Below are 17,348 nucleotides of genomic sequence, written 5' to 3'. Positions count from 1 at the left end.
CGCCTCAGGGTGCAAACATTTTCATAATGAATCATACTTGGAGGCTGTAAATATTGAAACTGGGTGTTTGGCTACTTCCCTTTCCCCAATGTTTGGTTCTTCATAGGGTGGAAGAAAAATACTTTAGGATAATTAGCAATGTCTAAAAATACCCAGGAGGCAGCCAGGAGTAACTGGTCAACCTCTAGCTCCTTATCTCAAATGCCCTAGAATTCTAAGTAGCTGCATTTTCAGGAAGTCTGCTGACCTAGGTCAGAAAATAGGGCCACACAAGGGACAATGAAGATTCCAATAGATCAACAAACCAATGTATGTTAACCAAAGGCTGGCTAAGGAGTGCATAAAGGATAATTGCATTGAGGGGAGTAGGGAAGGGAGAGAAGAGAGATCAGTAGTCACAGCAACAGCTTACCCACAAGTGTGAGTACTGCCCCGAAGAAAGGTGAGTATGGAGCAGAGACAGAGCACTGTGGGAAAGATTAGCAGCAGCTGGTTGACCAGTGCTGGAGAAACACATCTCCCAGTCAGCCTCCTACTCATGAGGCTCGGCACTTGACCAAGCCCACCTAAAGATTGTTTATCAAAACTCTGTTTCTTCACCTTGGGTAGTTTAGCAGGCACAGTTGAAAATGGGACTTCAAGCATGCCTGGCTTGACCAGAAACCAAATCGCACGCAAGGCAACTGATCCCAACCTGAGAATGCCAGCTCCTACATACTGAGTCCCTACTGTAGGTCAGACATCAGACCTATAATGAGACTTCATTCTCATAAGAACCTTAATGAGCCACATTTTACAGATGACCAGAAATGCTCAAATGAGAACTCATACCCAAGCCACTGCTGGACTCCAGAACAAGCATCTGTTAACAACCTACACTTGGTCCTCATTTCAATAAGACGCCCTTCCCAGCCCCAACCAGCAGTCAAGCTTCCTAATGGTCTGGATGTGGAGGTGCCATTTCCTAAGCCCCATGCAGTCACCTTTCAGAAGGGATGAGGAGGAAATTTGTGGAATGTTCTGGAAAGTCCTCCCCAACCTCATAGTACTCACTAGCTATGGGGCTTGCCAGGTGGTTCCCAAGCCATGCTGAATATCCCCATCTCTCACCTAAAACACCTTGTATGGTGGGGTGGCGGTATCCCACAGATTGGGCTCATGCTGGTCTAACCAAATTCTGCTGCCCTAGAGCTCTCTCTTTCGGGGACTTAAGACAGTGGATGTCTCTGCTCCAGGCCTCTTCCTGACAGTCTTGGGGGCAGGAGTCAAGCACTCCATGGACCCCACCATGACACAAGTGACATAAGGCTTCAAGAATCCTAGAAGAGTCCCCCATTCACCCCCTCCAAGACTCTGACGTTTCCACTGGTAGCTTTCACTCTTTTCTCCTTTTCCTTCTCCCAGATGAAAGTCAATGGTAGAGCTCTTATGCCTCTTTTTCTTCTTCCATATAAGGTTTAAAAAAAAAAAAAAAAGCCAGGATGGGGGTAGGGATGGGGAGGGGAGTAGCTAACTGCAATATTGAAGGCAAAAGGAACAAATTATTTCATAAGCACCTCATACTGCCCCCATCACCACCACCACACACACTCCATTACCCAGGGCAGGTGAAGGACTAAACTGCTGGAAAGGCAACTTGTAACCAGAGCAGAAAAGGAAGATGTCAGCCCATAGAGGCTCAGAAATGCTAACAGACGCCTTCAAGGAAATGTGGCTTTAATTCCCTTCAGCCAAGAATCTTCTTCCAAAACAGCCCCTCATTCCAAAAGGGGGCCTCTCTTCTTTTATTCAAGCTCTAAAAGTCTATGATCAGTTTCCTGGCTGCTCAAGCCTGTGGGCTGGAGAGCACCAGAGTTTCGGCCCCTATACGGTCTCCTTTAATTATAAACATTTTAGTTAACGAGCCTGCTGCTAGGCCCAGCTGTTTCTGGGGAGCACGGTTTTGAAGTGTGGACTCCACTTAGCTGCCATTTGAGTCGAGCCAATTAGCTTAGCCTTTTGACTTCACCATGCCCGACCTACCCTGAATGTCATTTTCTGGCGACTTTGAAATAGCAGACTCATGAACACATGCGTCCACTCGCATCTTCATTTGGCAACCACTCTGAAGGCAGCCTCTGATCACAGCCAACATCAAAAGCCTGGTTTGTAGGAAAAGGTTAATATCTGAAGTTCACTCAGATGCATTTCCTGGTGTCCAAAGTAAACCCCCATAAATAAGATATAAAGAAATACAAATAAATAACTCACGACATTCCCTGTGTGGAACACCAAAAAATCATCTTGTGCTGATTTGGGGACACTCAGAGCTAAAGCAACATACAAACGTATGTTGATCCTGATTATAAGAGCAGCTCCTAGCAGAAAGGGACAAAGGCCTCCACGCCACTGACTTAGCTTTCATGCTTCCTGGCAACCTCTAACCATGGCTACACTTGGGCGGCAAAGAGTCTGCTGCTTCTGATGTTTTCTGCCCCTTCACTCCATCTTTCTAAGCCTGATGCCCTGGAATGGCCCCACAAGCCTTCTGCCTCCAGTGCTGCAAGAATTTTGGTGGGAGTCTGGCAGTTAAAGTTAAAAAACTTTTTTGACAGGTCGCGGTGGCTCACGCCTGTGATCCCACCACTTTAAGAGGCTGAGGCGGGCGGATCAGGAGGTCAAGAGATGGAGACCATCCTGGCCAACATGGTGAAGCCCCGTCTCTACTAAAAATAGAAAAATTAGCTGGGCGTGGTGGCGCACGCCTGTAGTCCCAGCTACTCGGGAAGCTGAGGCAGGAGAATCGCTTGAACCCAGGAGGCAGGGGTTCTAGTGAGCCAAAGTTGTGCCACTGCACTCCAGTCTGGCGACAGAGCGAGACTCCGTCTTGAAAAAAAAATTAAGCCATTTCTTCCGAGAATGCAGGTTTCAGAGTAACAGGCTCATAAAACAGCCTTCTCAGAGGCCCAAATCCCCAGCCATCTTTAACAGGGCTTTTTACTTAGCAGGAAAACAGAAGTCAGCAGTAGGCTTTGGAAGAAGGCAATGATTTCTTTAAAGCCCCTGCCTGCTCTGCACACTCAGGCCCCGGCGTGTGGCTCCCTGGAATAACCAAGTGCAGGCCAGCACTGCCCCAACTTCTACGCAGGCCTCTTGCAAAGGCCCCCGGGACTTAATTGGTTCTGTCGCAAATGAGACGATTGCTTTCCTGGGCTTGTGTCTAATGAACTCCAACCTTCTGGAGTCTATTGAAGGCTGCCTGTGACCCCCTCTCTCCCCCTCCCCCCTCCCCAGCCCTGTTCCCTCCCCAGCTCCCAGCAGGGCAGCCAGCCCCCCTCCCCAGCCCCTCACAGCCCGCACTGGCCATTGTGACGGGGAGAAACAGCCAGGGCTCTTTTCATGCTTTATGGGGCGCTCCTATTCACTTGTTCAAGGAAATTTCAAAGGGGCCTGCTACCCTCTTATCCCCTCTAAGCTTCCCGGGATGAACAATGGGCTGAAAGCGATTCAGTTCAGCTTTTCATCCCCCACACACTTTATTTCTCGCCCCGCGCTCTCATCTGCACGAGGCCCACAATTGGCAGAGCTCTGAAGAGGGGGTCTGATCCCAGCCCTGGGAATCCCGGGTGACCGCCCAGCACTGGGCAGGATCACACACACCCAGGGCCAGTCGGCCAGAGAACACGTTGCATCGCCAAGTCTGCTTGTAGCAGAGTGCGGAGGGCCCCAGAGACCCCCATGCCTGGCACCCAATGGCAGCTTGAGTCAGTGCCAACAAGTCTGGAGACCCTTCTGATGTTTTCTAGTGAGCCCCACTAGAGGCAGCGTGAGACAATGCCCAAGAGACAGTGATCCCACATGGATGCCAAATGCACTCCCAATTAGTATAAATGCCCAGGTGGGCACAACTGTGACAGTTAATCTGATAACCTGCGCACTTGGTTGGCAGAGAGCACAGAGCCACGCACCACCACCAGGACGAATAGAGCCAACACCATGAGCCCACGGGTCTCCAGGCCTTGCAGGCACTTCCTCCTGGCTTACTGGTTTACTCATTATCCATCCAAGGCAGCTTTGCCACAGGATAGGCTTGTTAACACTAACAGGTTCTGCCACCAGGGACCTAAAGGTATCTACTATGCCCCCAAAGAGAAAGCTGCTATGTGAGGGACTTGCCCTTCTGTCTCTGTATCAAAGTGGGCCTCACTGACCTACACACTAACCCTTGCCACCTAGAATAGGGACCGGCAAAGGTAACCTTTCTGATCCCTGAAAAGTGGCTCCCCCATGCTTGGAATCCAAAGTGCTTCAGCTAAAGGGAGAAGGGTGAGAGTTGTAAAGTCACCTCTAAATAAAAGAAAGTTTTTCTTCTGGGAAGAGGATAAAAGAAGAGGAAGTAAATGGGGAGGCTGCAGGGGAGAACTTAGAACCTGTTCCCTTCTACCCCTCCCTGAACGAGTCTTCCTAAAAAGCAGTCTTGATTACTAAGAAATATAAATAAAAGAAACCCAAAGTGGCTCAAAGGTCTCATGACCAACTGGTCCTATTCACAGATCTCATGTTGAGAATGCTCGTGCCTGGGGGAAGGGCAGAGCGGGCAAAGTGCAGGGCCTGTGTGTGGCCTGGACCTGAGGTCTGTCTCAGAGGTGCATGGCTGTGGAAGCACCAGACCTTATTTCCTCATCTGTAAAATCCCAGGTATCTGCCTGCCTACCTTTCTGATTGGGTCTTGCTAGGATCAAACAGAAATAAGTATGGGACTACACCCAAATTATCTCATCATGAACCCAGAATAACACCTCAATGATGGGGACTGACATGCAGCCAAGGACCAGGAAGTAAGCCAAAAATAGTCTCTAAGAAAACTAAACAGAAGTCTTATCATCTTACGTAAACTGCATTTGACTTAGAAGATTCACTCAATGCCTTCAATCAATTTCAACTTACTCTTATTTTACACATAATGCTAAGATTCCCACACAATGCACAAATTAATATACGCTACAGGAGGAATGCTTGCTAGAAGCAAGCACACAGACAGCAAAATATCACAGCAGGGAGAATGAAAAGAGAAAAGAGAAAAACTTTTCAAAGGGGAAAGGGTCAGATAACCCTATGCACCCTCATTGACTATGAGAGAACCACTACAACAAAGTACACAAACAGATCTTGATATTATTTGGATAACTGAGAGATAAATTATGCCCTGTCTAATACTATTCAATAATGACAGAGCAAATGTATTCTAAGAAATATGTCCACCAAAAAATTATCAAAGCATAATTTTTTCAAGTATGGATACTGAAAGTTCGGTCAATATGGAAAACTGACTTCTGTGAAACTTCTCATGTCTCCATACTGGATGAAAGGTGCGTACTTTCCTGTTTCCATATTGGATGGAAGATGTGTATTAATACCAAAATGCTATTTTTATTAAAATTGAACCTTGCACCTTAAGGATCTCTCTCCCTTTACTAACAAGGGAATTTGAGGTAACACAATAAAAGACACCAGCAAAATAAATAGTAGGTTCCCAAACTCACCTCATCAACTTTCCCTCCAATTGGTCCCATGCCACCCACAGGCCAGGCAACAGGACGTTGGCCAATGAAAACCAGATAGTTTCAAACAAACTGGAAGAATAGATGGTCCAGTTTTAGGAAGCTAAAAGGAACAAACTCTAAATAAGTGTGCCAGAACTTACACGGTTCAATGGGTTTGCCTTTCAAAATTGTTCCCTTAGCAGGCGAAATTCTGACTCCAAAACATTGAAAAGCTTTCAAAGACCATTTCTGGAACAATGAGTCTCAACCGGGTGTTGGGTGCGAAACCTTTGGGAAATTTCAGCCATCCCCCCCATCCCCAGGCTCCACTCTGGGTCTCCTGAACCAAAACCTCAAAGGATGGCAGGAGACGGGGATACCCAGGCCACAGCTACACATCCCTCCTCATGAGACTCACTGAGGATCACTGCTGTCCATCCACAGAGATTGCCATGACTTGACTTCAGATGACCTAAAATTCAAAACGTTACCTTGACTAAGGGCCTTCTGACCTCATCAGACCACGCCAGTATCTTGGGTGACTTTCAAAAATCAAAGGCTGTCTGCCAAAGGTCCAAGATCAGACACGACTTTGGAGACAGTCCCTACTTAGGGTCCTCAGTATCTAACACTCCACACACACTTACTGAATAAACGATGTCCATTTAAAAACATAACAGTGCGGAATGTTACACGCTGTGGCTCTTTAGAGATTTCTGGCTTTCTCACCCCCACTTGGAATGCCTTTTCCTCTAAAAACAATGAATACCTAAACACAGACCCTTCTAATGCCACCTTGTCTCCCAGCTGTTGGTTCTGCAGACAGGATACCTGGGTTTCTGGACCAGCCAAGCAACTGTTCCCACGGGGACAACCAGATGACAACCAGAAGAAGGTTTTTTAAACTCAAGAAATCTATAAATATTCATTCATCCTTATCTTCTACTGTCCTTTAGTTTTCTTCTGTCACAATATCCTCCCAACTTTCAAAGCTCTAAGCTTTACCCTACCCAGATGGCCATGTCATCCTCCTTAACCAGCACCATACGCTTGTCATACTCCCCTCCCACCAAACCGATGTCCATACACGCACAGGTGGGGTCTGCAAAGCCAGGTGAGGATGACAGACGATTCTGGCTAAGTGCCCAGGTGGTTTCCATTCCCAAGCAAGCCCACGGAAGGGTGGCCAGGATACTCACACACTGCTGTCCGTCATGGACATAGAATCATCCGTCAGCGCATCGCTGGATATCTCACTGTCGTTGGCACTGGTAGCTGGTGCAAAGACATAGCCGGAACCTACATGATAAGGATTAACAGGATCGCTCCTCTTGAAGGACCTATGGGCAAAGTACAACAGTGGTTCAGTCACTGACCCTCACCAGAAACCCAGGTAATCAAGTGACCCCAGGACAATCCAGCGCACCATCCCACAATCTGCTCAACGCCAACCTGCTGCCCCGGTCTAGCTGCTCACCTGGCAGAAAGCAGAGGCCACAAAAGGGAGGCCTCCTGAGCCACCAGCTCATCACCCTGGGGAGAAAGCAAGCTGGTTCCTCTGCCCCCAGTGGTGGGTCTGCCAGGGCAGAGGGTATTCCAGAGGCAGCCCAGGGGATCCTGTGAAGTTCTAAATGCACTTAGAGAGAGGAAGGAACTGGACTCTGCTTTAGGAGAGGAGGCCATGGAATGGAACAGGGGAACAAGTCAGTGGAGATGGAGTATCTTTCTCCGCTCCACCTCCCTATCCAATCCTGCACCAAAGAATACAATTTCAGGGCCCCAAGACATCTTAAGTATCCAAACTCCTTGTCTGGGGTCTGTTAGCCCAGTCCAGAGATGCAAACAGCTAGAGGCCAGTGTGGTCTTCTCACTTCGACCCTGGGCCCACGGTGAGCTGGACAGATGGGACAGCAAAGTTCAAGACAACGTTCAGGACTCCAATCCCACCTGCGAGCTCTGCCATGAGCTGTTGCCATGCCCCTTCCCCCATCCCGGGCTTCCTCTCCCCAGGGCTGGCTAGTGCAGCAGGACTGAAATGAGCAACACAGCTGTTTCAAAGGAAGGCCCAGGCCCCTCCTCCGGTGTCTCCAGCCCTTTTGTTTCAATGGCCTCTGGCTCCTCATTTCACCCTCTTGATCTCCTTCCAGAACAACCAGTGTGCATGTCTCCTGCTGGGCTGCATTCCTCTTGTGTCACCAGTGAGGGGCTTAAGTAGGGGGGAGGGGCAGATAGGTCGGCAGGCTGCAGTAAGGGACCACGTTAAGGCCTGAAGTCGCAGGAGGCCTGTTCACAAAGACCCTGGCATCCTCCACTGGTCCCACCAAGTCTATGCCAGCAACAAAGAAATCAAGTGAGGGAGAAAAGAAAGGCTCAGAAAAGAGAAAATATTCTATGAGTCCACAGCAGCTGGTCTGTAAAGATGGCCATGGGGTTGGCAAATGAAAAGGACCCAGAAAGGTGACAGTCAGCTGTCTGTACATGTTCACCAAGCACCTACTCACTTGCTACGTGCTGAACTCTGGTCTCCTGGCACCCAGGGCCTGGTGGGGGCATGTCAGCATACTGTGGGGGTGTCATGAGGGAGGTACGCTCAGTGTTATTACAGGCCCATGAGGAGGGGAGAAGGAGCACTGGACTGTGCCCATTCTACAGATGAGGCCCTTGGAGTCCAGAATTCCAGCAGCCTGCCCAGATCACACAGCTGGAACTGGTGGGCATGGATTGAGTCACCTGGCTTTCAATCAGACTGCCTCCCAATTCAAAGACTAGACTCAACATGTTTCCAGGTTCTCATAGAATAAAGGGCAGGAAAGGAGTGGCTTAGTAACCCAGATGATGGATAGAACGTTTCTAGGAGGGACAGCTGGGGATGGCTCCCTGGGACAGATAGGACTAATGGGACTCCCTGGGATAGATGGGACTCATAGATGAGCAGGAATTGAGGAGATGACACCCAGGACTAGGTAAAGGGAAAGGCAGTGAAAATCTCTCCCTAGACTAGGGAGAGAGAGGGGTCTAATTAGCCAGGCTAAGAAGGCCTGGCAAAGACATGGAAGTAGATCTTCAGTCAAGAGTCCTGTCTTAACTGGATGGGGAGGGGCCGGGGACAGCAGGGGTGCCAGGGGACTGGCAGGGAGAAAGCACATAGGATCCAAGGTCTTTTACCAGGCTGGCCTGAAAGGAGGGGTGGGTGCAGGCAGGGAGCCCTGGGGGAAGCCACCGCCACAATTTGGTGTGAGGGTCTGTCTCAGCAGGGGATGGTGGGACGGAAAAGGTGGGAGAGGCAGTCCCTGCCTTTAAGGAGTTTGCGCTAGGTGGAGTCACCAAACAAACACAAAAAGTTACAGGGCCATAAACTTTTTAAGCCAGAAGGGACCCCCGTAATCATCACAAACACCCAAGGAGGGAACTGAGCACGACGTGAGCCAAAGGCCTTGTCAGACTTGGCCAGAGGAGTTGGACCACAGCTGTACCCTTGATCCTGTCCAACTGCATCAAGTCAGATCTTAGAAATATGCTGTAGGCAAAGAACTGACCAGAAGGTGCAGACCAGCAGCCCTGCACATGAACCCCTCAACACTTTTGACCAAGTGACTTGTGACTGTCACGTGGACACTCTGACCCTGTTCTCATATCTGTAGAGGGCAGGAAGTCTCACGACATCCTAGGACTTTTTGGTGAAAATTAAATGAGAATGGTAAGATCTTCCAGGCCTTCCTCCAGGTCCATGTGTCCTCAATCCGGAATTCCCCAACACCAAGGGCAGAGAGGAGTGGTGAGGGTGAAAAGAACAGTTCATTCTTCTGGAGAAGAGAAGGTTGATTCAGTGAAAAAGGCCTCATAGTTGAGAAGGAGGGCTCTCTGTTCAGCATCCCCACTAAAGGAAGAACAAGGGGAAACGGGCTTCAAAAGTTAGAAAGAAAAAAATACTTCTAAATGGTCAGAGGAAATCCATAAAGTAGGTGGGGACAGGCTGTGAAATCACCCAAGTCTTTAAAACAGGCCAAAGTGCCCGGCCATCTGGGTGTGTAAGTGAGGCCTCAAAGCAGGATGCACAAGATGACTTCCTTGGGGCTTTTTCCTCTGGTTAGGAATCCAGTGATGAGGCCATTCTGTAAACTCTCAGTAGGGATCAGAAGTCAGAGGCTGGGCACGGCTGCCTACTTGGCTGCAGTGCTCACTGCTGGGCTGAGTCACAACCTCTCCAGACGTGGGCACCCACCTGAAGAGCAGACAGTTGGATCTTGGCCCTCTGCGTCAAGTTCTTAGGTCTCCAAATGAACCAACAAAGGCACAGTAATTTGGGGAAAATCACAGGAAAATTCCAAAAAAAAAAAAAAAACCAAGCGCCAACAAAAACAGAGAGCTCCAGCCGGGCGTGGTGGCCCATGCCTATAATCCCAGCACTTCGGGAGGCCAAGATGGGTGGATCACCTGAGGTCAGGAGTTCGAGACCAGCCTGACCAACATGGAGAAACCCCGTCTCTACTAAAAATACAAAATTAGCCGGGTGTGGTGGCACATGCCTGTAATCCCAGCTACTTGGGAGGCTGAGGCAGGAGAATCGCTTGAACCTGGGAGGCGGAAGTTGTGGTGAGCAGAGATCACCCCATTGCACTCCAGCCTAGGCAACAAGAGTGAAACTCCATCTCAAAAAAAAAAAAACAAAAAACAGGCCGGGCGCGGTGGCTCAAGCCTGTAATCCCAGCACTTTGGGAGGCCGAGGTGGGTGGATCACGAGGTCAGGAGGTCGAGACCATCCTGGCTAACACGGTGAAACCCCATCTCTATTAAAAATACAAAAAAACTAGCCGGGCGAGGTGGCGGGCGCCTGTAGTCCCAGCTACTCGGGAGGCTGAGGCAGGAGAATGTCATGAACCCAGGAGGTGGAGCTTGCAGTGAGCCAAGATCGTGCCACTGTACTCCAGCCTGGGCGACAGAGCAAGACTCCGTCTCAAAAACAAAAACAAAAACAAAAAACACACACAAAAACAAAACCAGAGAGCTCCTATTTTCTCAAATACCCTAATTTCCTTCATCATCTTTATCATGATTTATAATGACTGGGCACTGGTGTTTCCACGTTGAACACCTGTCCTGTGAAACCAGACTGTAAGCTCCATGAGGGACAGCCCTGTCCTCACACGAATCTCCGATGCTGAAAGTAGCGAGTGGCACGTGGCAGGGACTCAAAACCTTGTTGACTCTCCTTAAAGGACCTACGACCATCAGATGGGTTGCTGGAAAAGTTTTTTAGTTTAACAGGCATGGTGCAGCACCGAAAAAGCCAAAACAGCCTTAAATAGCATTCAAACACTCTTTCTTCCATGCCTTCAGTCCTGCTATCTTGGTGGTATTAACACATCAACCATGTCTCCAGTATAAGAGCTATACTTCAGCCTCTGTGGGGAGAAAATGACTCAATAGAAAATTCCTTCCTCCCAGCAAAAAAGACACCTAACTCAAACCCTATGTGTGCTCACACAGCTTTGCACTCGTTTAACACATGGATCCCAAAATAAACTTGTCTCCCTTCACTTCCAAAATAGAGGACTACTGTGTGACCAGTAATTAAAAATGGAATATACTGCTCTTAACTCAGTTGACTGCAATAAAGTACTTGGATTTTCCTACAATCATAACAGGACGGGGCAGAGAAAGGAGGCAGGGTTGTGGGGAGAGGCAGAGACTCAGTTTTTCAGAACTCAGACCTTTGTCAAAAGTGCCACATAATTTTAAGAAAACGGAGTGGGGCTGTTTTCTTGTGATTACTTTTAAAAAAAAAAAAAAAAGGTGGGGGAAGAAACTTAACCACGCTACGGTAATTGTACCCAGATGCTTTATTCAGGACTGTTGTGCTTCCAGTTGCTGCGAGGATTTTAAATTCCTACACAGAGTAGAGGCCTATGGTGCAGATTTTGCAACAGCCTCACATCCACAGACCTGGTCTGCAACCTCAAGTAAGCAAGGGGTTTTCAGCCTGCAGGTGGCAGAAACCCCTGGAACCTTCAGGGAAAGGAGGTGCCGGCTGCTTTCTGTTTTCCCCTATCCTGTTCTTATCTCCTCTTAATGAGATGCTGTGGCCCTGCCCTGCCCCATATACCAGAGGGGAGCCTCCACATAGGGAACACAGAACTGACCCGATAGAACTGAGCATAAGAGGTCCTCCTTCTCCTCTTCCTCTTCCTCCTCCTCCTCACGTTCCCTTCTCAAAACAATGCAACTTCAAAAGTATAGGCTTCTAAGTCTGTGCGTTCAGGGCTTTCCAAGAGCCCTCTGAAAATTTACTCACAAGGTCACTGCCCAAAAGGCAATACCCTCTTCAACCAGCGTTTTCTAAGGCAAGATCAAGGGACACTCGGCAAGGGGCCAGGACTCCAACAGCACTGGGCAACGGGGCCTTTTGAAAACAGGCAAACTTTTACAAGTGGATCTTAGCAAACTGCCCTCACCAGAGCTTCCATCCTCTAATTGCGGACTACTGCTTCCAGCATATCTTTCCTATGGCATCATTTTCTTTGATAATTGAAGCCAAGCTTGATTCCAATGGCTCCGCACAAAAACGGGCCTCATCAGCGAGTCCTTTCAGAGAACTGGAAGCAGCACTCGGAGCCAGCAGAGGGCCATCTGCTGGGCCCGACTTCTTTTAACGGAGGCCAGAGCAGAGGGCCCAACGGGAGGCAGATGAGCCCCACCTTGGGCAGGACACACAAGGGCCCGTGCAGAAAGGCGAGGACACAGGGAGGGCTCTGTGCACCCAGCACCGTATTCTCCTCCCTAAAATAAATGCTGGGCCCAGTGCCTAATTCCACAACCCCCCTTCGCACACACCTCAACACTGCGCGTGTCTGTGTGCCGGGGTTTTACACGTGCTGCTACCAACAAGTTGCTTTTGCTCTAGGTTATTTATAGCCATCCTCAAAAGCCCAGGCAACCCCCTCAACCACTCAGACCAGAGTCCTGCCCTCTGAGGATAATTCCTGCTCTTCCGCCCCAACTATTTATATTAAACCTGACACCAAATCAGTAAGGACACAAACAAGTCGTTAAAAATGAGGCTCCTTTGAGTGCCCAAGGTAAACACAGGGCTTGCAAGCCTGGCCAGTGCTTTGGGCATCCAGCTGCCAAGACCGCTCCTCAGCAGCTGATGAAGCAAGACCCTCCTGAGCAGGACTGACGTTTCTGTTTCATTCGTTTTACTAACTCATTAAGCCCATCCCAGATGCCAGGTACTCTGCAGAATGAGTGAGTGTGCGAGGGAGGGAAGGGGGGCACTTAAATCTTACATGGGGATCTCTACATTCCAAGAACTAGCTGGAAAACCAGACTTCAGTTCAACAAGAAAGTTGAGGCATGGGGGACAGGGGGCCATTCTAAAACCTTACAATGGAAAATGGGCTAAGCCAAGAGTCACCCTTTAAAAGTGACATCCCAACCTGGTTGCCCTTTTGACATTATCATTACCAATTATACTAATTATAACACTGTGCGGCTGTTCAAAACGTTTGTCTCCACAAAAGGCTTTCATGTTTATTATTTTGGTCCTAATAACAATCCTATGACACAGACAGAAGGAATGGTGCCCACCCATTTTACAGATGGACACATGCGGTTCAGAAAGGCTTCAACACCCAGGTAGTAAGTGGTGGACCGGGCTGGAACGCAAGCCTTGGAATAACTCAGCAGACCTTTTGATATACTGTGCACACACTCGAATGTCTTGCACGTTAAAATGATGTTAGATCATCTGGCTATGTCTTAAATTCTCTTTAAATATGCCCAGTTAAGACACATGAGCTTCAGAGAGTCCATGAAGATGCTTCATCTCAACCCAACAGTGGGAGGAAGCACACGTGAATCTAGTATGGAAACTCTCAGGTCAATGACAAGCTGTCACCTCTTTATCAATGATGTCCACAGTTCACAGCCAAGAAGGCAGCCCTGGAAAACAGGAGCTTCTGCCCCTGCCTTCTGGATCTCAAAAGCTTCAGGAGTCGAATCCTGGTAATATCCCAGATGAGGCAAGCCCAGGCTGGGTCTCAATTGCCCACCCACAAAGGGGAGGGTTCACAGCAGAGCCCTGCCTGGGGAGAACATCCAAAACCACATACTGCTATTTACAAAGGTGACACTCCGGTCCCGACAGTGGGAGACACAGAAGCCCCAGTCAGGAGGCCCCTGGAGAAGGAGCCTTTACCACGGCCCTTACGTAGTCTCAGCTCTGGCTGCCAGACTAGAGGGCAAGGAGGCCAGCGCCAGAGGCTTACCCAAATGTTTTCATAATGGTGCCGGCAGGCATAGCAGGTGCCCAGCGACTGACCCACTGCAGAGGCCAGACCCAGGGTCTTCCTCCCAGACAACCTGACTCCATAAGCATAAAGACGCTGAAACACCTCCCTGGAACTTGTGCGTCCTTGCAAAAGTCAACCTGGTTCCACTTAGGTGTAGACCAGATGTCTGAGTAAAACTGGTTCCCAAGCCACAAGCGCGCCCCCTGGTGGTTGGAGAACAAGCCCTTCCCCTCCTCGCCAACAGTCAACTCTCTCCGCCACCCCTAAAATCATGGCCCGCTAGGCTCAGACCTGGCCCCCCGAGAGGCTCAGGATCACCCATCTGGTGCCCACCTCTCTTCCTGCTGCTGAGCACTAGAGACCACACCCTACAGAGAAAGGGAAATCAGAGGCAGCTATCAGATCGCATCCTGGGCCCCTAACACACAGAGAAATCCACACAGGCAACAAGACACACCATTCAGAGAGCAGTCAAGTGCAGCCCCATTCCCTGCCTGTCATGAACCACACCCCAGAATTGAGAGGCTCATTCTCTTTTCGGATATCTGGAAGTCAGGAGGAGGGGAGAAAACAGAAAAACCTCATTCTAACAAGAGGTCTGAAGTTGCCTCCAAAGGTCAAGAATCTTAAGACTTGGCCATTCTGCAAAGAACTATTTGTCTTTGAAGCCTCAAAGAGAAAGTACTCCAGGGCCCCAGTACTCCCGGGCCAAGATCTCTTCTCCATCAGCACTAACAAAATAATCAACTGAAGTCTGACCCTCGGACTCATGAGCATTTAAAACCTGGATTAATAGGCCAGCAGGCTCTAAAGCTAAGGGTCCTTCATTCGGGAAAGTCACAGGACCTTCCCAAGTTAGAGGCCTTTCTTGCTGGGTAAATATCTAGTTCTACAAAGAGAACCACAAACTCAGTTAAGCCAATTGCTGGCTCTTATCTTAACAGTAAAGTTCAAAAAAAAAAAAAAATCCCACTTACCCCTCAATGGGTGCACACATTATTTCCTGTGCCTCCACCACAACCCAGCTGCCTCCCTACCCACATTAATTCCACCCCCTACTGATTAGTGGTGAAGTGACCCCTTCCAAAACCAGCGCTTAGTGGATCTGGTGACTCAGAGGCATCAAAAGCTGCTGTCCTCTCTCTCTCTCTCTCTCTCAGCCGCTTCTGAGACACTGGCCCAGGATAATAAGTAACCCACATTAGTGAATACTCCTTGCTACTGTTTGATGTCAGCACTGGAAGACTGCAGGTATTTAGCCGTATGTTCATCACTTTCCCCCTCTTTAAACAACAAAAAGCAAGATCAAAAAGAGTTCATGGCCAGCAGTCCTAACTCTCAACAGACCTGTCAGTCTCTGCAGCACACCCATCCATCCATCCACCACACCTAAAACATCTGCAAAGTCCACAGCATCAGCCCACCCACCCTCGTCCAAGTCTCACCTGTATCCACTGTCAACAGTTTCCGTGGACCTCACACTCGCCGTCGCCCTCAGAGTTTTGCTGGACAAGCCAACCACAGTTGGCGAAAGTTTGCACTTGAAGTCGGCACAAGTCCACTCCTCTTCTTCATTCAAGGTGGGGAGATAGCCACACACGACCTTTAGGCTCCCGAGTCCCCCATTACTCATGTAAGCTGTGTTTTCTCCCCCACTCCTCACATATTCGAGGTATATATCAGAAGTCAAAAACATCTGGTAGGCATTTTCCTCCATCACCGACTGGATCTCGGTCTGCGCCTGGTCAAACATGATGGAATCAATCTGCTGCTTCTTGATGCCATCTCTTATGTAGGTCTTGGTGGCAGGCTTCAGCTGCTTGGAGACAATGCTGTTGTTCTCAATGTACCTTTTGTAGATCGCTTTGGCTACTCGTAAAGTTTTGGCATCCTTCAGGTTCATCTGCCTGAAGCCATTGCAGGCAAACCAGAAGTCTAAGGTATCCACGCATTTCTCCCTCTCCAGGAAAGTCCGGAACAGGTAAGCACCGTCTTGATCGCCCAACAAGGAGTGTAAGGACTTGGTCCACCGGGTCAGAGGGGAATCCGGAGATGCCCGCCCCTCCGGCTCCCCCAACCCGTCTTCGTTCCGCCTGGTGTTGGAAGAGACAGGCACAGGTTTGGTGACCTGGCCCTTGCCCACCCCTAGCTGACACGGTGGGGTCTCCCCTTCTTCCCCTGGCACTGGGGGCCGCGGGGCATCCTCACGGAAGCTGCTGCTGGGGTCCGGGAGGCGAGTCACCAACATAGCGCTACTCATGGTGAGGGAGCTCTTCCCACAGAGTTTGGGAATTTTTTTTCTTCCTCTTCCAGTTCCTCTCAGCAATCGGCGTGGTCTCTCTGTCTCTCTCAAGTCAGCAGGGGCTCATCTGAGCCTCCTCTCTGGAAAGAAAAGGAAGGGGGGAGGTGGGGAGAGAGAAAAGGGTATTGATCTAATCAAAACCAGATCTACCCAACATCAAAGCAAGAAAGTAAACAGGCTTTTCAACTCCTCAAATTCAAATCAAGCAACCCAGCTATCTGCGAGGTGCTCATCTAAAGTATCAGGCGCTGCTTTTCAAAGGCGAAATCTGAGCTCCCTGCACACTTTTCGGGGTTGGGGGTGGGAGGGAGCTGCTGGGAGAGGCGGGGAAGGTGAGAGGAGGGCAAGTGCTGGGGGCGGCAGGGGGACACCGGAGGTGTAAGACACAACCTTCCAAAAACCCACTCGGCCAGGGCGCACGCAGGGCAGCTCAGCCCGCGCCTCGCTTCCCCTCCTTTCCCCTCCCCCGATACCATCAACTCCAAAAAGGCGCACTCCCAGCCGCTAGGCTGTGTGCAGGTGAAACCAATTTCGGTAAATTTTCCCCACTCGGCTCTGCACAGATAACTCGAGCTCCAAACGTGCCCTTCCCCGGCATCTGGTTCCCATTCTCCCCACCCACCCCCTCCCTCTGCGCTCCCTCTTCCCACTCCTTAAAAATTCAGAAGATCCTCGTCCGAGAGAAGCCCGCCCAGCATAGGCGGATTGGGCTCCCGGACTCCCAGATTCAGCACGCAAACGCCCCCTCCCCAACTCAGATGTGAGTGTTCGCTGCGCGCCCCCTACCCCCGCCAAGAATCCAGCTCAGTCAACACCTCTGTCTTCCCTGACCTCCCCCAAACCAGAAACCAACTCACTCAGTGGAAACTTTGATCTTCAAACTTTGAGAGAGAGCTGAGAATCCTCGGACTCGGAACCGTCGCCCCCGTGCCCCCAACCCACCTCCCGGAGCCGCGAAACCTACAAAACTGGATCACCAGCCGTCTCACGCCACTACTGCCTGTGTCAAGAATCCCAAACTCTACTGATTTCAAGCCTGTCTTTTTTCCAAAAGAAAAAAGTCTTATCTAACTAATAAACAAGCTGCTTTTCCTAGCACGGAAAGGATCAAACTAGGAAGGGTAGGGGCGGACCGGGGGACGGGGTGCAACCCCGGGCAAGGAGCCAGGGACCCCGGGTCTGGGATGGGTGCACGCTGACCCCGACCGAAGCTTCGAGCCGCGGGGCTGGGCG

The 17,348-nt window shown here is 49.9% G+C and overlaps 1 protein-coding gene across 1 annotated transcript in view; it reads right to left on the bottom strand.

The window, feature by feature from the left end:
• The window catches only part of AXIN2 (axin 2), a 31,226-nt gene extending 14,273 nt beyond the window's left edge, over positions 1-16,953 (bottom strand). Inside the window, exons 1-3 of the mRNA XM_011992145.1 lie at positions 16,902-16,953; positions 15,259-16,195; positions 6,722-6,862 (exon numbers count right to left, since the gene is read on the bottom strand). Coding sequence (XP_011847535.1) covers positions 6,722-6,862; positions 15,259-16,073 — 956 coding nt within the window. The 5' untranslated portion in view covers positions 16,074-16,195; positions 16,902-16,953. The remainder of the gene's footprint in view (positions 1-6,721; positions 6,863-15,258; positions 16,196-16,901) is intronic.
• Between the last annotated feature and the right edge of the window lie 395 nt (positions 16,954-17,348).

This window comes from Mandrillus leucophaeus, unplaced genomic scaffold (assembly GCF_000951045.1).
Source record: "Mandrillus leucophaeus isolate KB7577 unplaced genomic scaffold, Mleu.le_1.0 Scaffold404, whole genome shotgun sequence".
Taxonomy (NCBI): Eukaryota; Metazoa; Chordata; class Mammalia; order Primates; family Cercopithecidae; genus Mandrillus; species Mandrillus leucophaeus.
The sequence above is the reverse complement of the archived record's forward strand: the minus strand, read 5'-3'. Positions and strand labels throughout refer to the sequence as shown.